This window comes from Somniosus microcephalus, chromosome 5 (genome assembly GCF_052327205.1).
Source record: "Somniosus microcephalus isolate GS21.2 chromosome 5, FLI_Smic_1.0, whole genome shotgun sequence".
Lineage (NCBI taxonomy): Eukaryota > Metazoa > Chordata > Chondrichthyes > Squaliformes > Somniosidae > Somniosus > Somniosus microcephalus.
The window spans coordinates 24,761,497-24,786,748 of NC_140991.1; the positions used below are offsets into that span (position 1 = coordinate 24,761,497).

The window sequence follows — 25,252 nt, forward strand, 5'->3', positions numbered from 1 at the left end:
TTGGTTATTTTCATTGGTTATTACAGATTTTGACCCTTAAAATCCTTGGGACTGTTACGCCAGTATGTGAAGTGGAGCAGGAATCCTGATCCATTGTTGACCTTTGCTCCTGACTCTGCCAGAGTATCTGAAAACACGTTATTTGAGCATTTTAGCATGAATGCATCTTTGGCGTCTGCTGGGGTGGGGGTAGAACGTGCAGTGCTGGCAAGGCACTTGAGTGACCAGTCAGCGCAATCAGCTTAACAGATTTTTAAAAAGCTCCCTGACACCCGGGCATTTTTCAAGGGTGTCCAGATCCAGATGGGCCTCAGTTTCGCCCATAAAATGACCTGGCGCTTATTGCTGGGCAGAAAGGGGAGCAGGAGTTGTGGGAATTCTGTGAGGGAAGCCAACCTGCCTCCTTGTCACATCAGGAGTAATGTTTGGGGCCCACCCAATTTTGCTGCTCCAACAGGTCTCGTGCCCATTTACCCTCTGCCCCCACCACCCACCCACCCCGCCCCCTCCAATTGGGTCTCAGGTCCTGAAGAAATGTTGGCCTCTTCAGCTGTAAGCTGAAGTCAGCTCATTTGTGTGCACACACAGGCTAGGATTATTGTCTCCCTTAAGTCACTGCTCAAACCAATATGCTACTTGTTCTCAACAGTGCTCTGTATTATATTGCTTTTGTTTCATTGGGAAGCCACTGATTTAATGTTGTCCAGCCTACTGACTAAACAAGCCCTGCTTATTGACTTTCAGTTACTAGCATAACTCAAATTTTACTTGACAAGCCTTCATCTACCAATTTTTATATCAATGATGTAGACAATTTTAGACATGTCTTGCATCTCATTTGTAGTAAGTCACTTTTTTACTAAACAGTATAAGAAATTACCGGCTAGTGAATTAAGAAGTTAGTATTAAAGAAAATGTTATCTGAATAGACCTTGAATTGATTTTATTTTATTAATTTGGCTATAATATTACTAAACATATTGATTTAAAAAGCAACATATCTTATGAGCTAAGCACAATAGAGAATTTATTAAAAATATTAATTTTACCATTTATCAGGTAAGTGTTGCTGGATCATGTGTAAGGAAAATCTCAGTTCTTTTCACTGCAAGAGTCCATTGTGTATGTACTGTAAGCTGTGTAGCTTGAAATAAATCACCAGCCTAACAGCTATCCTGCTATTCTTAATGGGAAGGAGGATGTAATGGTTGAACAGGTGATTGACCCTATGAGTTCTGTCAGCGTGACGTCTTTAAAAACTCCAATCATCAGATTTTTCAACTGGCTGAACTTAATTTAGGCTTGAGTATGAACATTAGTGGAGGCAGGGATTTCAACTTTGGTTTTATAGTTAACCTCAATTATTTCTTCCTGCTTAGAGCTAATGGGGCAGATTTTCTTGTTCCTGGGCATTTTAGATCCATTAATTTAAGTGGACGAAAATTAGGCAGTTCGCTTATGGGTGTGTGGCCCTTCCTGCCCGCCCTTTTTCTACTCGCTGTGCCTAGTCAATCCAAAACGTTGACATACAGCAACAGTAAAATCTGTCCATTGACTTATGAATAGACTGACATTTATACAGTAAGCAGTGATTTACCTAAACCAAAGAATTAAAATATATGTAAATCATGCGAAGTAAAAGACGAAAGTTAGTCAGATTGGGTCCAAATAACAGGGAGCTGAATGGTCTATTCTAGTTATTACATTTCCATGTTATTATGTACTGTAGTATTGTAAAACAAAATTGTGTTGCCCAAAGATATGGATCTTGTGTAAACGTCACTCTAATAAGTGATTCACATTAATGCGTCCCTCAGCATTGCCTGTACTTTTCAAACAAGAGCTTCAGAACGAAGAAGCTGAAGAGAATGGTACTGCCACACTGCGCTGTGAGATTACCAAACCTGGTGCTCCAGTAGAATGGAAAAAGGGATCTGTGGTACTTCACCCAAGTGACAAGCATGAAATGAAGCAGAAAGGTGCCATCACTGAATTGTTAATCCACGACCTGAAAATAGAAGATACTGGAACATATATATGTGATTCTGGAGATCAGCAGACCATTGCTTGCCTAAAAGTGAAGGGTAGGACTCAATCATTATTCACCATTATTCAATCTCTTTTGATTTTCATCACATAGACTTTTTCACCCTCTCCACTAATATTTTTAATGCTTAGTGGCCTCTTCCTCACTGCTATCAAATCCTCGTGCTACTCTAGAATCGTTATGGAGGGCAAGGACAAACCTCTTTATTTCAGGCTTCCTGCTTTGGTCTTCCACTTTGCCATTTTCATCCTCACCACTGATGCGTGAAGCTCAGGTATTTCTTTGCCTCCAAAATTGAGACTATCTGTTCAGCTGTTTCATCCTCCTTTTATGCCATTACTTTCCCTGCTTCCAACCCCTTCTGCCCTACCTCTGCACCACAATATTTTGTAGCTTCCTATCACCTTTCCAGCTCTGACCAGACTCATGTTCCCCATGAGGCCCACCATCTGCTCTAATGACTCACTCATGACTCAGCTGCCAATTACTGAACTGCCTCTTTTTGGCCCGATGCTTGCTGACATTAACAGCTCTGACATTGTCCCTCTACCCGTCAAAATTGCTGTCATCATCCTTTCTTTGAAAGCCCACCCTGCACCCATTTACCTTTCCAATTGCTCATTCCTCGCTAAGGTTCTCAAATGCATCCAGATACACACCCATCCCTCCTATATCTTAAAGCAGATTCATATTTGTGTTATTGTTGCTGTTGTGTTTCTTTGTGCCAATTTCAGTGTGTCTTTGCTGTGCTTTCAAAACTGAATTTGCTCAGAGATTCCCTCTTAATTTAATTCCCTAAAATCTACATTCAAATATATATTTTATGAAAACATTGTACAAGTTAATTGCAAAGCGCTTGCAGGAGTCTTGGCAAGATTGCTTGTGTCGGGTGCAGTGTATATCACTAGTTGAGGCAACTTGTTTGATCTTGGTATTGGGGATTAGTTAGGTCTGGTGTGGGTGGAAGGGTGGATCCTATGCCTACTAGTGATTCTGTTGGTTATATTCCTTGGCCTTGTGGCTAGTGGGTGGGCTGCTCTGCTGGGAGAATGCAGTTTATGCTGAATGACCCTTCAAGAATGGACCCCAGACTGCTTTATATTTCTATCATTCCAAGCAGGAGCTGAACAACCCTCGTTCTAATTGAGATCTGTTCCAACTATGCTTAAGCCACATGTTATTGGTGGGAGGGCTGCTCTTAGTTTTAGAGTGGCGTATCCTCTTCTTGCAGCTAGTAGTGAGAGTTGTGTTAGTCTGTTGATTGTGGGAGGGAGTGGGTAAGCCTATGGAATTCCTCTGGAATTGCAAGGCCACCCATGGTCCATGTGGTCTCCCAAACTGCTATCCAGAATGGCTGAATGCAGAGGCATGGCAACAATATGTGGAGGGATGTGCTCTTCTGGCCACAACCTATCCAGCATTGTCTGATATGGAGGGATGCAATTTGTGGTGCTTGAACATGGGTGCACTATGTGTCATATATAATTTGAGTTGGTCTTCATGCATTTTGTTGCATCTGATCGGGTTTAGGATCTGTCTCTGCGCCATTCATTAGTCACCTTTCCTTAAGTGGTTAGATTTTGGGCTTTTCTCAGGTTTTCTGTCCTATCTTTGGTCATTGTCATGAGAATTGTGCACAGGGTGGAGATTGGGGAGTGAAGGAAAAACTCCAGGAGAACTGGCTCATGCTGAAGTCTGCAGAGTATTGCAGGGTGGCATCTAGAGATAGTGGTAATGGTCGTGCTGGGAGAGGTGAAATTTGTTAGCCAACTAGTGGAATAGCTTGTCTGGTGATCCCATCATGCCAGGCTGTAAATTTAACTGAGGTGAGTTCTCCTGAGTGTTGCCTGTTGTGCCAAACTAGGTAGAGGGCCGATTGATGCAGTGGGAACTTCAGGGAGGCACAGACCTCCCTCAAGGCTAAAGGGTATGAATGGTCAGCCTTGCAGGAAGGTTGGCATTTGTCTCCATTCCCAGCCATCGGTTTTGCTGGGAGGTTAGGGACCAGGCCACAAATACTTGGATCTGAGCTCTGCTCATTAGTAGCATCTGAAATTCGGGGGTAGAAATTGGTAATTGTGGCTGTTTTCCGGGGGGAAAATGACCGATTTTGCAGGGCTATGTCCTGTGCCCCAAGAATACCTGAAAAACGTTTGACATCATATTGGGCACGCTAATGAAAGAAGACAGAAGAACATAAGAAATAGGAGCAGGAGTTGGCCATTCGGCGAGATCATGGCTGATCTTCTGCCTCAACTCCATTCACCGGCCCTATCCCTTGATGCCTTTACTAGTTAGAAATCTATCGACTTCTGTTTTGAATATACCCAATGACTGAGCCTCCACAGCCCTCTGGGGTAGAGAATTCCAAAGATTCGCCACCCTCTGTGTGAAGAAATTTCTTCTCATCTCAGTCCTGAATGGTCTACTCTTTATCTTGAGGCTGTGGCCCCTGGTTCTAGACTCCCCAGCCAAGGGAAACATTCTCCAGCATCCACCCCATCAAGCTCTGTAATAATTTTGTATGCTTCAATGAGATCCCCCCTCATTCTTCTGAATTCAAGAGAATACAGGCCTAGTTTACTCAATGTTTTCTCATACGACAGTCCCGCCATCCCAGGAATCAATCGCGTGAACCTTCGTTGCACTTCCTCTATGGCAAGTATATCCTTCCTTGGGTAAGGAGACCAAAATTGTACACAGTACTCCAGGTGTGGTCTCACCAAGGCTCTATATAATTGGAGTAAGACTTCTTTTACTCCTGTACTCAAATCCTCTTGTAATGAAGGCCAGCATACCATTTGCCTTCCTAATGGCTTGCTGCAGCTGCACATTCACTTTCAGTGACTCATGTACAAGGACACCCAGGTCCCTTTGAGCATCTGCATTCCCCAATCTTTCACCATTTAGGAAATACTCTGCCTTTCTGTTTTTTCTACCAAAGTGGATAACTTCACATTTATCCACATTATATTCCATCTGCCATGTTCTCGCCCACTCAGTGAGCCTGTCGGGATCCCCTTGAAGCCTCTTCACAACTGACACTGCCACCTAGCTTTGTATCATCAGCAAATTTGGAAATGTTACATTTAGTCCCCTCATCCAAATCATTGATATAGATTGTGAATAGCTAGGGCCCAAGCACCGATCCTTGCGGTACCCCACTAGTCACAGCCTGCCGTCCTGAAAAAGACCCGTTTATCCCTACTCTTTTGTTTTCTGTCTGTTAACCAATTCTCAATCCATGCTAGTATGTTACCCCCAATTCTATGTGCCCTAATTTTGTTCACCAACCTCTTGTGTGGGACGTTATCGAAGGCCTTCTGAAAATCCAGAAGAAAGAAAGACTTGCATTTTATACCGCACCTTTCACAATCTCTGGATGTTCCAAAGCGCTTCACAGCCAATGAAGTACATTGGAAGTGTAGTCGCATCTGTTTTATATCCCCTCCGAGAAATTGGGCCCGCTTTGCTCAGGTTTTCCAGTTGTGGATGTGGCCTAGGAAGGTAAGTTTCCATTTTTTGGGTAAAAATTCATAGAGGCAGGAGAATCAGGAGTATTCCTCCCTTTTGTGTGCAGACATCCTGTGTGAGATGCTGTATCTGTCTGCTACGTGTGACTCTCAACCCAAGAAACTGTCAGTCATTGTGTGTTGCCCATATAGGAGCTTTGGCCATCACACTCTATTTGCAGGTTCTGGAGAATGAGAAGGAACAAAGAAATAGTACATGAACAGTTTTCAAAGTGCTGTGTATTTTCTATATGTGCTGCTGCCTAACCTTAAACCGCAGTGCTATTAAGATCCTTTGTAAGACCACATTATAAAATTAAGCAATGTGTCTGCAGATGTACCTTGGCAACCTTTCTCAGACCAGCAAATGTCTTCCTCACCAGGTTCGGTGCACTGGTGAGACAGCATTGATTCCTTCCGCCACTACCATACAGGCTGCACTGGTGCTATTTTTCCAAAAAGGTTAATTGTTTTTTTTGATCGACTTCCAGAGTTGTCTTATTACATGGAGCTGTTCTAGCAAATGCACTTATTGGAGAGCTCCTTCAGGCCCCACAAGGAAAGTCTGGGCCTCTACTGTACTGGGCTTTCCCCCAACCCCCAGTCACGAGACCCTGGCAAGACTCCTCCTTCTGGACTTGCCTTGTCCCAATGAAGCTCGAGGAACAGCACCTCATCTTTCTATTAGGCACGTTACAGCCTTCTGGACTTAACATTGAGTTCAATAATTTCAGACTATAAATTGGCCCCTGTATTTCTTTATATATTTTTTTCCTCTTGTTTCCTCACATGGTAGCTGTTAATGTTGCTGCCATCATCATTCACGCATCATCTAGAGCCATCTTTTGTTTCTTATCTTGTGATAGGATGGAAGGCAGGAGAGATTGACTGACAAAAGGGATGAAGTCAATCTCTCCTGCCTTCCATCCTATCACAGACCTTCCAGGAGTGGGAATCTTAGCTGATTTACCGTTCCACTATAGCCAGGTTTACCACCCAATCTGCTGCCCAGTCTGAGATCAGGAATTGAACTAGGACACTCAATAGACTATCAGGGACCTCCAAACCTGTGTTCAAATGAACTGTGTAGTTCTTCCAGTATACAAAGCATATAACAATCCCAAACAGCTCTAATTTCTTGTTTATCCAATGAATAATTCCACCATCAGACTAAGAAGGAACAAGAAATGACAACAGAAAGTGCTGGAAACACTCAGCAGGTCAGGCAGCATCGAGGAGAGAGAAACAGAGTTAACGTTTCGGGTCAAACCCTTCATCAGAACTGGAAAAGGTTAGGGAGGAACGATGTTTAAGCAGGGGCAGGGAGGAGGGGAGGAAAGTACAAAGGGAAGGTCTGTGATAGGATGGAGGGCAGGAGAGATTGACTGACAAAAGGGATGATAGTGCAAGGCAAAAGGAGAGGTAATGGGACAAGTTAAGAAACAAAAGATGGCTCTAGATGATGCGTGAATGATGATGGCAGCAACATTAACAGCTACCATGTGAGGAAACAAGAGAAAAAAATATATAAAGAAATACAGGGGCCAATTTATAGTCTGAAATTGATGAACTCGATGTTAAGTCCAGAAGGCTGTAAAGTGCCTAATATCTGTTGAGATATTTCTTAACTCTCAACAAAAATATATTCCAGTGAGAAAGAAAGATTTTAAGAGAAGGGAGCACCATCCGTGGCTAACTAAGGAAGTAAAGGATGGTATCAAATTAAAAATGAAGGCATACAATGTTGCCAAGATTGGTGGGAGACCAGAGGATTGGGAATTTTTAAAAAACCAGCAAAGGATGACTAAAAAAATAATAGAGATGAATTATGAGAGAAAACTGGCAAAAAACATTAAAACAGATAGTAAGAGCTTCAACATGTATATAAAAAGGAAGAGGGTAGCTAAAGTAAACGTTGGTCCCTTAGAGGATGAGACTGGGGAATTAATAATGGGGAACGGGGAAATGGCAGAGACTCTGAACAAATATTTTGTATCTGTCTTCACGGTAGAAGACACTAACAACATCCAAATAATGGATAATCAAGGGGCCACAGACGGGGGGAACTAAAGACAATCGCTATCACTAAGGAAATAGTACTTGGTAAAATAATGGGACTAAAAGATGACAAGTCCCCTGGACCAGATGGCCTGCATCCCAGGGTCTTAAATGAAGTGGCTGCAGAGATAGCGGATCCATTGGTTGCAATATACCAAAATTCCCTGGACTCTGGAGAGGTCCCAGCAGATTGGAAAACCGTAATAACACCCCTATTTAAGAAAGGAGGGAGACAGAAAGCAGGGAACTATAGACCAGTTAGCCTAACATCTGTCGTTGGGGAAAATGCTGGAGTCCTTCATTAAGGAAGCAGTAGCAGGGCATTTGGAAAATCATAATGCAGTCAAGCAGAGTCAGCATGTTTTTATGAAAGGGAAATCATGTTTAACAAACTTGCTAGAGTTCTTTGAGGAGGTAACGAGCAGGGTGGACAAAGGTGAACCAGTGGATGTGGTGTATTTGGATTTCCAGAAGGCATTCGATAAGTTGCCACATAAAAGGATACTGCATAAGATAAGAGCTCACGGAATTGGGGGTAATATATTAGCATGGATAGAGAATTGGCTAACTAACAGAAAGCAGAGAGTTGGGATAAATGGGTAATTTTCCGGTTGGCAAACGGTAACTAGTGGGGTGCCACAGGGATCGGTGCTGGAGCCTCAACTATTTACAATCTACATTAATGACTTGGATGAAGGGACCGAGTGTAATGTAGCCAAGTTTGCGGATGATACAAAGATGGGTGGAAAAGCAAGTTGTGCAGAGGACTCGAACCTGCAAAGGGATATAGACAGGCTAAGTGAGTGGGCAAACATTTGGCAGATGGAGTATAATGCGGGAAAGTGTGAGGTTATACACTTTGGCAGGAAAAATAAAAAAGCTAATTATTATTTAAATGGAGAGAGATTACAAAATGCTACAGAAGGAGAAAAACAAAGGTGGCAGTCAGAGAAATCAAGGGTTTAAATCAAACATGGCCACAGTAAATAATAATTCTAAAAGGTCTAAGAGCGTTAAAAAAACAAGCCTGAAGGCTTTGGCCTAGAAATTCAGTATAGCCACGTTTGGGGCGCTACAGCCGGGCGGCCGCTAAAGTTTGCGCCCGGCGCAACTTCGCGCCACCTTCGCCGATATTCAGTGGCATCGCCCCAAGAGGTTGCTGCTGCGCTAAAACAGGCGATGCACGACTATCATTAGGCGCTAAGCCGGCGGCCCGGGGCGAAACCCCCGAGGGCGGGCGCAGCGCAGGTGCGGCGAGTTGCTGATTGACGGCAGACACTCTGGCGCCGGTGAGCTCTTAAAGGGGGAGGGTGGATTTTTTTTTTTGAAAGGCCGAGACTAGTGTATTTGTGTTTTTTGAAAGGCTGAGACTGCTCGATTTGTGTTTTTGGGGGGGGCTTCTCTCCATTAGTTTGTTATGTGGGAAGGGCACAGAGGTATCAAAGTAATAAATGTTCTTAAATCGCACTGTCCATGCTTTCTTTTGGAAGTCCTGGTTGCCCTGCTCGGCTGAGGGCTTGTGGAGCGGCTACATTCATCTTGTGCAAGCCATTCCCTGAGAGGGCCTAGAACCGACGTTCAATAAGCTGCCGACGGGCGGCCCTTGCACTTTCTGCCTCCCTCCTGTGCTGGTCCTCCTCCTTCTCCTCCTCCTCCTCCTCCTCCCCCTCCTCCTCCTCTGGTGGTCCTCCAATGTCTGGTGGCAGTGGCTGAGTCCTGCGGCTAGCCAGGTTGTGCAGCATGCAGCACACGACCACGAAATGGGAGACTCGCTCAGGCGAGTACTGTAGGGCTCCTCCGGAACGATCCAGACAGCGGAACCGTTGCTTCAGGACTCCGATTGTTTGCTCAATGAGGTTCCTGGTTGCTTGATGGCTGTCATTGTATCCCTCTTCAGCAGGGGTGCTGGGCGCACGGAGCGGGGTCATCAGCCAGGTGCACAAAGGATAGCCTTTGTCCCCGAGAAGCCATCCTCGTGGGTGAGGCTGGGCCTGGAACATGTCTGGCGCAGGATGAAGGCATCGTGGCTGCTGCCTGGAAAGCGGGCATTGACAGCTAGGATGATCTGCCTGTGGTCACACGCCAACTGCACGTTGAGCGAATGGTAGCCCTTCCGGTTGCGGTAATCCTCGGCATGCTCTAGAGGTGCCCGCAAAACCACATGCGTGCAGTCAATGGCGCCCTGCACCATGGGGAAGCCCGATAATGCTGCAAAGCCCATTGCACGCTGTTGCTGCTTGACAAGGGCCATGGAGAAGGAGATGAACTGACGTCTCCTTCTGAAAAGGGCATTGGTCACCTGGCGGATGCAGCAATGTACGGCAAACTGGGAGATGTTGGAAATGTCCCCAGCAGCGGATTGGAAGGAGCCGGTGGCATAGAAGTTGAGAGACACCGTCACCTTCACTGCCACCTACAGAGACGTCCTGCTCCTCAGCTGTGGCTGCACATGTCCGCGAAGCAGGTGGCAGATCTCCGTGACCACCGCCCTTCGGAATCGCAGCCTCCGAACACACTGCTCCTCAGACATGTTCAGATATGAGAACTGCTGGCGGTATACCCTGGGTGGGTAAGGCCTCCTTAGCCGACGCCTGTTGCCCCTTCTCCCTCTGGCCATGACTTCCACTCTCTCACGGCGTCTCTGAGCCCTTTGAATGCAATGGAGAAGGCCAACGTTTGCACCCATTGCAGCCCCCATTATATGTTTCCAATCAATCCTATGGCTCTGAAGTTAAAGACAAGTGCAAAGCTGTGGCCTGAAGCCACAAGTACCTGTGCGAGTGTTGAGCCAAACCAGAAAGCTCTCTACCTTTGTCTCTCTGCAAAGATCCGTCTCTCACAAAGAAGGAGTGTTGCAAAATGGCTGCCATTTCTACTGCAGGAGGAGTGCCCTTTAATTAGCGGGCCCCGCAGCGACTGGGAACCGTTCCCCTCTACCAGTCGCTAGGGGCGCCAGGCGCGCAATAGGCCGGCGCCACTGAATTTCCGGTTTGGGGCACACAAAGGGCATTGCACGATGAAATGACGTCAGGATCTGCCCGCGCAGCTGAGCGTGCGCAAAGGCTTTGCGCCGCCGCTAAATCTTTACTGAAGTTGGGGAGAGGCGCAGATCGCGCAGCGCCCGGCCGCTAGCCGCCTAGTGCCCCACATCTCCTCCTCCTAAGGCGCTAGCGGCTGGCGCAAACAACTGAATTTCTAGGCCTTTGTGTCTTAATGCGAGGAGCATTCGTAATAAGGTGGATGAATTAGCTGCGCAAATAGAGGTAAACGAATGATATGATTGGGATTACGGAAACATGGCTCCAGGGTGGCCAAGGCTGGGAACTCAACATCCAGGGGTATTCAATATTCAGGAAAGATAGGCAAAAAGGAAAGGGAGGTGGGGTAGCATTGCTGGTTAAAGAGGGGATTAACACAATTGTAAGGAAGGATATTAGCTCTGATGATGTGGAATCTGTATGGGTAGAACTGAGAAATACCAAGGGGCAGAAAACGTTAGTGGGAGTGGTATATAGACCTCCAAACAGTAATGCGGGGGTTGGGGCTGGCATTAAAAGGGAAATTAGAGAAGCGTGCAATAAGGGCACAGCCGTTATCATGGGTGACTTTAATAAGAACATAAGAAATAGGAGCAGGAGTAGGCCAATCGGCCCCTCGAGCCTGCTCCGCCATTCAATAAGACCATGGCTGATCTGATCCTAACCGCCAATCCACTATCACAGAACCATCTCCTGAATCTAACAGAATTAGACACACGAAATAGGAGCAGGATCAGGCTACACGGCCCCTGGGCCCGTTCCGCTACCCACAGGGCCATGACCGATCCGAACCTAGACTCATGTCCAAATTCCTGCCCGTTCCCCGTAACCCTTAATTCCCTTTACTTCTAGGAAACTGTCTATTTCTGTTTTAAATTTATGTAATGATGTAGCTTCTACAGCTTTTTGGGGCAGCATATTCCATGGACCTACCACCCTCTGAGTGAAGTAGTTCCTCCTCATCTCAGTTTTGAAAGAGCAGCCCCTTATTCTAAGACTATGCCCCCTAGTTCTAGTTTCACCCATCATCGGGAACATCTTCCCCGCATCCACCCGATCCAACCCCTTCACAATCTTATGGCCTAGAAATTGAGTTGACGTCGCGCCAGGGCTTTAGCGCCGGAAATTTAGCGCCGGCGCTAATTCCCTTGCGCGCGCCAAAAATTCAGTAGCGCCGCGCCCAGACGGCTGCCGGCGCTACTGGCGGGCGTGAGTGCCTCCCAATGGGCGCTGAGTGCCGCATTGCGGCGCTAATCCGGCGCTGCGGCACCCGATGCGGTGCGGCAGGCTGGGGAAGTGCAGGCCGCCTCCTCCCGTTAAGGAGGCGCTGCCTTCACCCGATCGCTGGCCGTTTGATTTTTTCAAAAATGAGCCCGGCACCTCGGACAAGTGCCGGGCTTGCAGGCCAGACGCATCTGTTCCGCGGGTGGGTGGGTGGGTGGGGGGGGGGGGGCGGTGGAGGAGTCCGGGGAGGGAGGTGCGGGCAGGCGGCCGGTGGGAAAGCGGCCGGCTGCCGCGCGACCTTAATGCGCCGGCGCTAACTTGTGTAAGACTCGGTTGCCAGAGTCTTAGTTGCGGCTGCCACGGGCGAGGCGGCCGCAACTGAATTTCGGCATTCGGGCGCGTTGCCATGGCAACCGGGACGCTGCGCACACCGATGACGTCATCGGTGCTGGCGCAGCGCAACCGGCTAACGCCGATGGCAGCGCCGAAGTGAATTTCAGAAACGGCTATCATTGCGGCGCTAGGCCCTCTAGCGCCGCAAAATGGGCGCTAACCCTACTGAATTTTCAGCCCTATATGTTTCAATAAGATCGCCTCTCATTCTTCTGAACTCCAATGAGTAGAGTCCCAATCTACTCAACCTCTCCTCATATGTCCATCCCCTCATCCCCGGGATTAACCGAGTGAACCTTCTTTGTACTGACTCGAGAGCAAGTATGTCCTTTCTTAAGTATGGACACCAAAACTGTACGCAGTATTCCAGGTGCGGTCTCACCAATACCTTGTACAACTGAAGCAATACCTCCCTATTTTTATATTCTATCCCCCTAGCAATGAAAGCCAACATTCCATTGACCTTAATCACTTGCTGCACCTGCATACTAACCTTTTGAGTTTCGTGCACCAGGACCCCCAGATCCCTTTGTACTTCAGTACTTTCCAGTTTCTTGCCATTAAGATAATAACTTGCTCTACGATTTTTCCTGCCAAAGTGCATAACCTCACACTTTCCAGTATTGTATTCCATCTGCCAAATCTCTGCCCACTTACTTAGCCTGTCTATGTCCCCTTGCAGGTTTTTTATGTCCTCCTCACTCACTACTTTCCCTCCCATCTTAGTATCATCTGCAAACTTTGATATGTTACACTCGGTCCCCTCCTCCAAATCGTTAATATAGATTGTAAAGAGTTGGGCACCCAGCACTGACCCCTGCGGAACACCACTAGTTACTGATTGCCAGTCTGAGAATGAACCATTTATCCCAACTCTCTGCCTTCTGTTAGATAGCCAATCCTCTATCCATGCCAGAATATTACCCCCAATCCCGTGATTTTTTATCTTAAGCAATAATCTTTTGTGTGGCACCTTGTCAAATGCCTTTTGGAAGTCTAAATACACTACGTCCACTGGTTCCCCTTTATCCACCCTATATGTTACTTCCTCAAAGAACTCCAGCAAATTTGTCAAACATGACTTCCCCTTCATAAAACCATGCTGACTTTGTCCTATTAAATTATGATTATCCAAATGTCCTGTTACTGTCTCCTTAATAATGGACTCCAAAATTTTACCTACCACAGATGTTAGGCTAACCGGTCTACAGTTTCCAGCCTTCTGTCTACTGCCCTTTTTAAATAAGGGTGTTACATTAGCAGTTTTCCAGTCTGCTGGGACCTTTGCCGAGTCCAGGGAGTTTTGGAAAATTATTACCAATGCATCCACAATCCCTACCGCCACTTCCCTCAAGACCCTAGGATGTAAGCCATCAGGTCCAGGTGATTTATCCGCCTTGAGTCCCATTATTTTACCGAGTACCACTTCCTTAGTGATTTTGATTGTGTTTAGCTCCTCCCCCCCTTTAGCCCCCTGTTTGTCCAGTGTTGGGATATTCTTAGTGTCTTCTACTGTAAAGACTGATATAAAATATTCATTCAGTGTTTTTGCCATCTCCATATTTCCCACCATTAATTTCCCGGTCTCATCCTCTAAGGGACCAACATTTACTTTAACCACCCTTTTTCTTTTTATGTAACTATAAAAACTCTTACTATCTGTTTTTATATTTTTTGCTAATTTACTTTCATAATCTATCTTCCCTTTCTTAATCAATCTTTTTGTTATTTTTTGCTGTCTTGTAAAGTTTTCCCAATCCTCTATCCTCCCACTAGATTTGGCTACCTTATATGCCCTTGTTTTTAGTCGAATACTATCCTTAATTTCTTTACTTAGCCACGGATGGCTGTCTTTTCTTTTACACCCTTTTCTTCTCAGTGGAATATATTTTTTTGGGAAGTTGTAAAATAACTCCTTAAATGTACACCACTGATCATGTATCGTCTTACCCTTTAATATATTTTCCCAATCCACTCTACTCAATTCCGCTCTCATACCTTCATAGTCTCCTTTATTCAAGCTTCGCACGCTTGTTTGAGATCCAACCTTCTCACCCTCTAATTGAATATGGAATTCAACCATGTTATGGTCACTCATTCCAAGGGGATCCTTTACTAGGACATTTTAAATTAATCCTGTCTCGTTACACAGGACCAGATCTAAGGTTGCTTGCCCCCTGGTCGGTTCAGTTACATACTGTTCAAGAAACCCGTCCCTAATACACTCAATGAACTCATCCTCAAGGCAGCCCTGCCCAATTTGATTTGTCCAATTAATATGATAGTTAAAACCCCCCATAATTATAGATGTTCCCTTATTACAAGCCTCAACTATTTCCTGATTGATACTCCGTCCAACAGAGTTGCCACTGTTCGGAGGCCTATAGACTACGCCCACTAGTGTTTTTTTCCCCTTATTATTCCTTACCTCCACCCAAACTGTTTCATTATCCTGATCTTTTGACCCAATATCATTTCTCTGTATTACAGTGATTCCTTCCTTTATTAACATAGCCACCCCACCTCCCCTTCCTTCCTGCCTGTCCTTCCTGATCGTTAAATAACCTGGTATGTTTAATTCCCAGGCATTGTCACCCTGCAGCCATGTTTCTGTAATGGCCACAAGATCATACCCATATGTAGTTATTTGTGCCATTAACTCGTCTATTTTGTTAACAAATGCTACGTGCATTCAGATAGAGAACTTTCAAAGATGTTTTCACAGAATCACAGAAACCCCACAGTGCAGATAGAGGCCATTACGGCCCATCGAGCCTGCACCGACACATATCCCACCCGATGCCCGTAACCCCTACACCAACACATATCCCACCCTATCCCCGTAACCCCACGTACTTAATCCCCCTAACAGTAAGGGTCAATTTATCATAGCCAATCAACCTAACTCGCACATCTTTGGACTGTGGGAGGAAACCGGAGCACCCGGAGGAAACCCACGCAAACACGGGGAGAATGTGCAAACTCCACACAGACAGTCGCCCGAGGCCGGATTCGAACCCGGGCCCCTGGCGCTGTGAGGCAACAGTGCTAACACTTAGTTCCTGCTTTTGCCCTTTTTATTACTTTACCTTTTACTCCATACCTTCTGCCCCTTCCTGACACGCTCTGGTTTTTAATTTCCCCACTGCTACCTAAGTCTATGACCTTCTCTGTTGTCATTTTTATTATTTGCTCTCTAGGAACCTCCCCCGCCCCCCCAACTAGTTAGTTTAAAGCCCTCTCTACAGCCCTAGTTATATGATCCGCCAGGACTCTAGTCCCAGCACTGGCCAAGTGAAGCCCGTCCCAACGGAACAGCTCCCTCCTGCCCCAGTACTGGTGCCAGTGTCCCAGGAAGCAAAACCCATTTCTCCCACACCAGTCTTTGAGCCACACATTTAACTCTCTAATTTTATTTGTCCTAGCCAAATTCGCTCGTGGCTCAGGTAATAATCCAGAGATTATTACCCTTGTGGTTCTGCTTTTTAATTTGGCCCCTAGCTGCTCAAACTCCCTCAGCAGAACCTCCTTCCTTGTCCTATCTATGTCGTTGGTACCAGCATGGACCATGACAACTGGATCCCCCCCTCCCACTCCAAGTTTCTCTCCAGTCCAGAGGAGATGCCCTTAACCCTGGCACCGGGCAGGCAACACAGCCTTCGGGACTCTCGCTCTCGGCTGCAAAGAACTCTATCTATCCCCCTAATGATACTATCCCCTACCACTACAACATTTCTTTTAACTCCCCCCACTTGAATGGCCCCCCGCTCTACGGTGCTGTGGCCAGGTTGCTCATCCTCCCCGCAGTCCCTGTTCCCATCCTCACAGGGAGTATAGATTGGGCTAACCAAATTAGTATCAATACTGTGGAGGAGGAATTCCTGGAGTGTATACGGGATGGTTTCCTGGACCAATATGTCGAGGAACCAACTAGAGATCAGGCCATCTTAGACTGGGTATTATGTAATGAGAAAGGATTAATTAGCAATCTTGTGCGAGGCCCCTTGGGGTGGAGCGATCATAATATGATAGAATTCTTCATTAAGATGGAGAGTGAAGTAGTTGACTCAGACTAGGGTCCTGAATTTAAATAAAGGAAACTACGATGGTATGAGGCGCGAGTTGGGTACGATTGATTGGGGAATGTCACTCAAAGGGTTGACGGTGGATAGGCAATGGCAAACATTCAAAGATTGCATGGATGAACTACAGAATTTGTTCATCCCAGTTTGGCATAAGAATAAAACAAAAAAGGTGACTCAACCGTCGCTAACAAGGGAAATTAGGGATAACACAAGGTCCAAGGAGAGGACATATAAATTGGCCAGATAAAGCAGTAAACCTGAGCATTGGGAGCTGTTTAGGATTCAACAAAGGAGGACAAAGGGATTAATTAAGAATGGGAAAATAGAGTGTGAGAGTAAGCTTGCAGGGAACATAAAAACTGACTAAAAGTTTTTATAGATATGTGAAGAGAAAAAGATTGGTGAAGTCAAACGTAGGTCCCTTGCAGTCAGAATCAGGGGAATTTATAATGGGGAACAAAGAAATGGCAGACCAATTAAATACATACTTTGGTTCTGTCTTCACAAAGGAGGACACAAATAACCTCCCAGAGATGTCGGGGAACATAGGGTCTAATGACAGGGAGGAACTGAAAGAAATCAGTATTTGTAGGGAATTGGTGTTGGGGAAATTAACGGGATTGAAGGCCGATAAATCCCCAGGGCCTGATAATCTACATCCTAGGGTACTTAAGGAAGCGGCCCTCGAAATAGTAGATGCATTGCTGGTCATCTTCCAAAATTCGATAGACTCTGGAACAGTACCCATGGATTGGAGGGTAGCTAATGTTACCCCACTATTCAAAAAAGGTGGTAGAGGGAAAACGGGTAATTATAGACCGGTAAGCCTGATATCGGTAGTGGGGAAAATGCTAGAGTCCATCATAAAAGATGTAATAGCAGAGCACTTGGAAAACAGTGACAGGATCGGACAAAGTCAACATGGATTTACAAAAGGTAAATTGTGCTTGACTAATCTACTGGAATTTTTTGAGGATGTAACTGGTAAAATAGATAAGGGAGAACCAGTGGATGTGGTGTATTTGGACTTTCAGCAGGCTTTCGATAAGGTCCCGCATAAGAGATTAGCGTGTAAAGTTAAGGCACATGGGATTGGGACAAGGTATTGACTTGGATAGAGAACTGGTTGGCAGACAGGAAGCAAAGAGTTGGAATAAACGGGTCTTTTTCCGAGTGGCAGGCAGTGACTAGTGAGCTACCGCAGGGATCGGTCCTAGGACCCCAGCTATTCACAATATATATTGATGATCTTGACGAGGGAACTAGATGTAATATCTCCAAGTTTGCAGACGACACAAAGCTAGGTGGGCGTGTGTGCTGTGAGGAGGATGCAGAGAAACTCCAGTATGATTTGGACAGGTTGGGTGATTGGGCAGAAGCATGGCAGATGCAATATAACATGGATAAATGCGAGGTTATCCACTTTGGTGTCAAAAACAGGAAGGCAGATTATTATCTGAACAGCAATAGATTGGGAGAAGGGGGAAGTGCAACGAGACCTGGGTGTCCTTGTGCACCAGTCGCTGAAGGTAAGCATGCAGGTGCAACAGGCGGCTAAGAAGGCAAATGGTATGTTGGCCTTCGTAGCAAGAGGGTTTGAGTACAGGAACAAGGATGTCTTGCTACAGTTGTACAGGGCCTTGGTGAGACCACACCTTGAGTATTGTGTGCAGTTTTGGTCGCCTTATCTGAGGAAAGATGTACTCGCCATGGAGGGAGTGCAGCGAAGATTCACCAGGCTGATACCTGGGATGGCAGGAATGACGTATGAGGAGAGATTGGGTCGATTGGGCTTATACTCACTGGAGTTTAGAAGAATGAGAGGGGATCTCATTGAAACTTATAAAATTCTAACAGGACTAGACAGACTAGATGCAGGAAAGATGTTCCCGATGGTCGGGGAGTCCAGAACCAGGGGTCACAGTCTAAGGATAAGGGGTAAGCCATTTAGGACTGAGATGAGGAGGAATTTCTTCACCCAGAGAGTGGTGAACCTGTAGAATTCTCTACCACAGAAGGCAGTGGAGGCCAATTCATTAAATATATTCAAGAAGGAGTTGGATATATTTCTTAAGGCTGAAGGGATCAAGGGATATGGGGAGAAAGCAGGGGCAGGGTATTGAATTTGGATGATCAGCCATGATCTTGTTGAATGGCGGAGCAGGCTCGAGGGGCCGAATGGCCTACTCCTGCTCCTATCTTCTATGTATCTATGTATCTAGTTCAGAGGGACCTGGGGGTCCTTGTGCATGAAACACAAAAAGTTAGCGTGCAGGTACAGCAAGTAATCAAAAAGGCAAATGGAATGTTGGCCTTTATTGCAAAGGGGTTGGTGTATAAAAGCAGGGAAGTTCTGCTACAACTGTACAGGATGTTGGTGAGACCACACCTTGAGTACTGCATACAGTTTTGGTCTCCTTACAGGAAGGATATACTTGCATTGGAGGCAGTTCAGAGACGATTCACTAGGTTAATTCCAGAGATGAGGGGGTTGACTTATGAGGAAAGGTTGAGCAGGCTGGGCCTATACTCATTGGAATTTAGAAGAATGAGAGGTGATCTTATTAAAACATTTAAGATACTGAGCGGGCACGACAAAGTAGATGCAGAGAGGATGTTTCCCCTCGTGGGGAAATCTAGAACGCGGGAACACAGATTTAGAATAAAGGTTCACCCTTTTAGAACTGAGATGAGGAGGAATTTCTTCTCTCAGAGGATCGTAAATCTATGGAATTCTCTGCCCCAGAGAGCCGTGGAGGCTGGGTCATTAAATACATTTAAGGTGGAGATAGACAGATTTTTGCAAGATAAGGGAGTGAAGGATTGTGGGGAGCGAGCGGAGAAGTGGCTTTGAGCCCAAGATCAGCCATGACCTTATTGAATGGCGGAGCAGGCTCGAGGGGCCAAGTGGCCTATTCCTGCTCCTATTTCTTATGTTCTTTTGTTCAGCCGGCTTTCAGATGTTAATCAGGTGAACCCAGTTAGAAAAGTGGGCAGAGATCCGTTGTATTGTTTTTGATGCATAAAGCATTGGGAGCCGGATGTTCCCCTCTGAAACAGGATGAAGCCTCTTTTTAAAATTATAATGTGGGCAAGTACATCCTGCAGCTATATCGCAAAGATTGTGTATGCAGGACACCCATTCTTAACTATAACCATTCATAACTGCATCCATGTGAAATGGATGCCCAGGGTTGCTGAGTAATGGTAAGTATGCAGCAGTTCATCGAGAGTACAAGGTGAAATTCAGGTAAAATTATGTTTTTAAATCACTGATGCTTTTTGAGGAAGAAGAAGAGGAGTGAAAAGGTAGGGATGCCAAGTAGATCAGACTGCACCATTTGCTATTTCCTGTGAAGAGGATTTATTCATGTGGAGGCTCATATTCCCAAAGGAAGCTGGGACAACAGACTAGATGACACAAATAAGATACATTAATGTCTAACTAACTATAATGCTGGATGCTTCCTCACCAGCACTCCAATCACAGTATTTCATAGTTTTTTAAAAATTCATTCACGCGATGTGGCAAGGCCAGCATGTATTGTCCATCCCTAATTGCCCTTGAGAAGGTGGTGGTGAGCTGCTGCCTTAAACCGCTGCAGTCCGTGTGGTATTTCAGTGCTCCAGCTTGGAAATACGGCACGTGGGGGTGATAAACAACTAGAATAGCATGATTAGCTGTACCCGCCAAGATGCCACCAACCACATGTGCAGGTATTGGCTGCTCACCTGGCAACCACCATGGGGAACTACCTTCACAGGATCTGCGTAATCGGAGAGCCAAATGCAGAATTGTGCCATCTGCTGCTAGGACACCTGCAGCTGCCATGCACCGTAGGGCTGGTACAAATAATGGTATTACTGGTAAGTTACGAGGCATGCTGCAATACTGACCTCTGTTTTCACAATCACCTTATCCAGCACCACCTCCACTTCAGCAGCCCTCAGACAAGGTGTCACCTGTTGGGCTGCACCGTCACTTGCCTGCAGACTCATGACTGCATTTTGGGTTTTCTTTCACTTCACTTTTACCTGTCACTTCTTTGTCCTCTTCCCCGTTCAGCCTTGGAAAAAAGTTTTCCGAAGATTGTGAGGTTCTTTGCTCCCTATGTCCTTTAGTTATTTGTACTTTTACTTGCATGCAATTTTGTGTACCCAGCACAAGTGCACTCCTTCAAAATATCCAAATCTATGGGGTAGATGTTCAACTTGCTGTCTGGTTGTAAAACTGGCATTGCGCATGAGTCGTCCATAATAGAAACAGCTTAATTTTAATTTCCATTTGAAATCAATAGAAATGAAAATTGAACAGTCTCTTAACTGGTGGCCGATTCGCAACACCAGTTTTACACCCAGGCAGCAAGTTGAAAATATACCCCTATATCTGAAGCTATTCACAATTATGATAAGCTTATCGTGGAAAATTAGGCTCAAACAGCAATCTTTACTTCAGGTCAGCAATAACACCTGTTTCAAACCAATAGGATGTAAGGGAAAATCTCGACAAATTATTCAGGAGAAGAGTAGAGAAAATGAAGAGAAATATAATCAGAAGTTTGGACAAAACATTCTCATTTAAGGATTGACCCATAGGTTTGAAGAAAGTTGGAAACACACAAAAATAAATAATTCCTTTCAAACATTTGGGGCTAGATTTTCAGTTGCTTGCGCCAGCAGTTAGCGCCTTAAGAGAAGTGATTTTCGGGCGCTATGCGTGTAGCGCCCGGGCGCAGCGCAGTTTGCGCCCCGCCCCAAATTAAGTTGCCCGTTAGCGCCGGCGCAAAGTTTAGCGGCCGCCCGGATGCGCGCGCAGAAAATGACGTCACATCCTCGTGCAACGCCCTTTGGCCGCCCCGAATCCAAACTTCAGTCGGACCGCCCCATTGTGCGGCTGGCGTCCAGAGCGTTTGTACAATGGAACGCAACACACCCTGGGGAGCGCAAATTAAAGGGCACTCCTCCTGCACTATAAAAGGCAGTCTGCATGTGTTGTGTGGAAGGATCCAGTGTGTTGTTGTGAACGGTGTATTTATGTTTCCGGCCACCACCACCACCACCTCCTCCACCTCCACCTCCACCTCCACCTCCTCCTCCCCCCCTCCCCCTCACCAGACTCTGCCTTTGACAAAAACACATGCACCCTTCCCCTTTAAGAGCTCACTGGCACCAGAGTGTGCGCCGCGCCCGAGCTCGGGTGTTGCGCTCTGCACCGCCGGCTTAGCGCCTAAAGATAGTAGTGGAACGCCTCTTTTAGCGCTCCACCAACCTCTTAGGGCGAAGCCACTGAATTTCCGGCAACGGGGCGCTACTTTGGGGCGGGCGCTAACTTCGGGCGGGCGCTAAGGTTAGCGCCCCAAAACTGTCTATACTGAAAATCTAGCCCATGATATCTTAATCCTTGACCACATATGTTTGAGGAATTAATTATGACAGTGCACTAATTCTTCTTTCAAGAGACCTTTAATAATAATTATTTGTTGTAGGATTAGCCACGCATTAATAGAGGAAATCCTGATATTGTTGCAGACTCCAGTCATTCACATGTTCTGATGAAGAGTTACTCACCTGACATAACCTGCCTTTTCTCTTTACAGATGCTGATTTGTATTTCCAACATTTTCTATTATTTCCAGTTGATTCAGAGTTGTGGTTAATGTAACAGCTGTTTGATTTTTTTTCAGGGAAAGTAGGGAAGGGAATTTAATGTTGCTTAAAACATGGGATCAATATGTGCAGTTGTGAGAATTCTGTGATCAAACAATCACAAGTGGACTCTGGATGGAACAGGGTCTGCTGAATTGAATGGCATTTTCTTGCCTTAGATTTTCTTTCGTCCTTGTGACAGCTGTGATATCCTCGAAGTAAAATGCGCTTCATCATCCTCGGTTTTGTTCATCCACTGCTATTTGCTGTAAGAGGGAGAGCAGAGTGCAGTGAGAAACACTGCCTCATGTTCCATATACAAGTAAAAAGATGGGACATTACAAGTTGTTGTTATAATATTCAGTCTTTAATGTTGCCCGTATAGCCTTGCCTACGATCTTCAAGCAAGAACTTAAGGATGAAGAAGCTCAAGAGAATGAATCTGTCATACTGCATTGTGAAATTAGCAGACCAGATGCAGCGGTGCAATGGAAAAAAGGATCCACTCCACTTCATCCCAGTGCCAAATATGACATGAAGCAAAAAGGATCCATTGTTGAGCTGGTTATTCACAAACTCAAACCAGATGATAGTGGAAGATACACTTGCGACACTGGAGACCAACAGACCAGTGCTTCCTTGAAAATTAATGGTAGGAACAAAATGTATAATAGAATGATAACCATTTTTTAACTCTTCATTTTGATTCCTACTCAAATCAGACTAACATGGCTAGTTTATACAGTAGTCCCTCTCTATAATGCTGTCATCTGGTGCTGTGCAAAATATGTGACTGAGCAAGAAACAAGTTGCAGTTAAGTGGTTTTACACAGTTACTCTGTTGGTGCCACAACTTTAAACAGAGTGTATTAAATGTTTCACCATAGTGTTGCAGTGAAGGCTATTCGATTGCAATGATATTTTTGCCCCTTCTAGAAATAGTCTCTCTCTTGAAACCATCAATCTTTGCTGAGGGAAGGTTCCACAGTTACGCTCAGGCGATTGATATCTGGACTTTACCAGAATGATACCTGGACTCCAAGGGTTAAATTACAAGGCGAGATTACACAAACTGGAATTTAGAAGATTAAGGGGTGATTTGATTGAAGTTTTCAAGATATTAAGGGGAACAGATAGGGTAGATAGAGAGAAAGTATTTCTGCTGGTTGGGGAGTCTAGGACTAAAAATTAGAGCCAGACCTTTCAGGAGTGAAGTTAGGAAACACTTCTACATGCATAAAGTGGGAGAAGTTTGGAACTCTCTTCTGCAAACGGCAATGGATGCTAGGTCACTTGTTAATTTTAAATCTGAGATTGATAGATTTTTGTTAACCGAAGGTACTAAGGGATAAGGGACAAAGGCGGGTATACGGAGTTAGTTCACAGATCAGCCATGATCCCATTGAATGGTGGAACAGGCTCGAGGGGCAGACATGTCAACTTGGAGCCAACTTGACCCCATAGAGACCAGCTTACCTCCTTTACCACAAAGAACATAAACAACTGACAAGTGTGGATGTGAACCCTCACTGGGTAGACATTGAGGTGGGGGGTGAATTTTCATGAGGGTTCTCCCGCTTGTCTGCCATAACGCCGGCAGAATATTTTCCTGGTATTTCCACGGCTCTTCCACCAAAGTGTGATGAGTGGGAGAAACCCCATGGAAATTCACCGCCTAGATACCCAGGACTTCCTCACAAGCAAACTGGTGAATAGCACAGCTCCCCATAAAATGAGTGAGTGCATCCTTCTGACCACAGCATGGACACACATCATACGCTATTGAATGGTAGTTCGGCCAGGTGGAGGTACTTACCTTGAACAAAGATATAACTCTCTGCAACCCAATTTTGATAGCACCGAATCTCTGATAATTGGGTGCATGTTCTCGTATCTGGTCTCCAGGTAATGCCTTCAAGCAGTAATGCCTCAAGCCTTAACGTTTCCACTTCAGCTATGCAATGGACACATGCATTCAACCTATGCAGCTTGTGATGTACCAACCATCTTGATGTTCTTGACATCCAAGTCTAATGCCATGTACCAGGCTTACTCATTACCAACTGCTTAATCCAGGTTTTTATGTGAGGGGCTTTGGCAAAACAATGTGTCTGTTAGACTGATTCCTCCTCCAGGATGATGTGATAAGTTGGTGTAAGCTCTCTGCAACGGTTTCCTTTTTTTTGCCATAAGTACATCCCTCAGCTTGTTCCTGGAGTTCACACATGGGTCTCATGCATGTCTAAGAGTCTTGAACCTTGACAGAGAATTGTTTCATAGACTGTACATCACAGAAACATGCCATTCGGCCCAACTGGTCCATGCGGTGTTTATGCTCCACGTGAGCCTCCTCCCATCTCTCTTCATCTTACCCTATCAACATATCCTTTCTTCCATGTGTTTATCTAGCTTCCACTTAAATGCATCCATGCTATTTGCTTCAACTACTCCCTGTGGTAGCAAGTTCCACATTTTCACCACTCTCTGGGTGAAGAAGTTAATATTACTTTCCTGGGCAGCCAATGAGCACTGTTGCCTCTTTTGTGCATTTCCTGGTGAGGCTAAATAGTTGATATTTTCTTATCAAAAAGAGCTGAGCTCGGCAGCATTACTCCTGTTTTGCATTCTTTGGAGACCAGGTGTATGAGCAGAGTGAGTGCAGCCTTCATATCAACTGTAATAAAATTGTTACAGTTGTGAAGGAACTTTGTGTAAGTGCAATGTACCACAACAAAGTATGTGTGTCAGTAATTGTCTGACTATGCTCCTGTGATGTTTTAAAGGAGCTACATAAATGCAAGTTGTTGTTGGTATATAGAGTACTCTGTTGAAATTTGGTGAAATTATCAATAACCAAAGAAGATAATTTTTTTGTTTGGTTCTGTTAGTTTTCATATAATGTAAACGTACAGCATGGAAAGAGGCCATTCGGCTCGTCGTGCCTGTGCTGGCTCTTAGAATGAGCAGTCGTGCTTAGTCCCACATCCTCGCTTTTTGTCCGTAATCCTTGTAAGATCCTCATTCTCCAGTACCTGTCCAACTTCCTTTTAAAATTATTGATGGAATCAGCTCCCACCACCTTTTCAGGTAGAGCGTTCACATCCCGACAACGCTTGAGTTTTATTCAATTGTTACAGACTGTTTCCTTCTGTGGCGGTTTAATAATAAATGCTTTTTGCTATGAAAACAACTAAGACATTTCCAGTATATAAATAGACCGATGCATCAAAATGTTAAAATGTGGGAGGG

The 25,252-nt window shown here is 45.3% G+C and overlaps 1 protein-coding gene across 3 annotated transcripts in view; it reads left to right on the forward strand.

Moving 5' to 3' along the window:
- Positions 1-25,252, forward strand: part of obscnb (obscurin, cytoskeletal calmodulin and titin-interacting RhoGEF b) — a 656,492-nt gene that overhangs the window by 171,595 nt on the left and 459,645 nt on the right. For all 3 annotated transcript variants that reach the window (XM_085987453.1, XM_085987451.1, XM_085987452.1), the window contains 2 exons: positions 1,818-2,084; positions 22,389-22,655. In XM_085987453.1, coding sequence (XP_085843579.1) covers positions 1,818-2,084; positions 22,389-22,655 — 534 coding nt within the window. The remainder of the gene's footprint in view (positions 1-1,817; positions 2,085-22,388; positions 22,656-25,252) is intronic.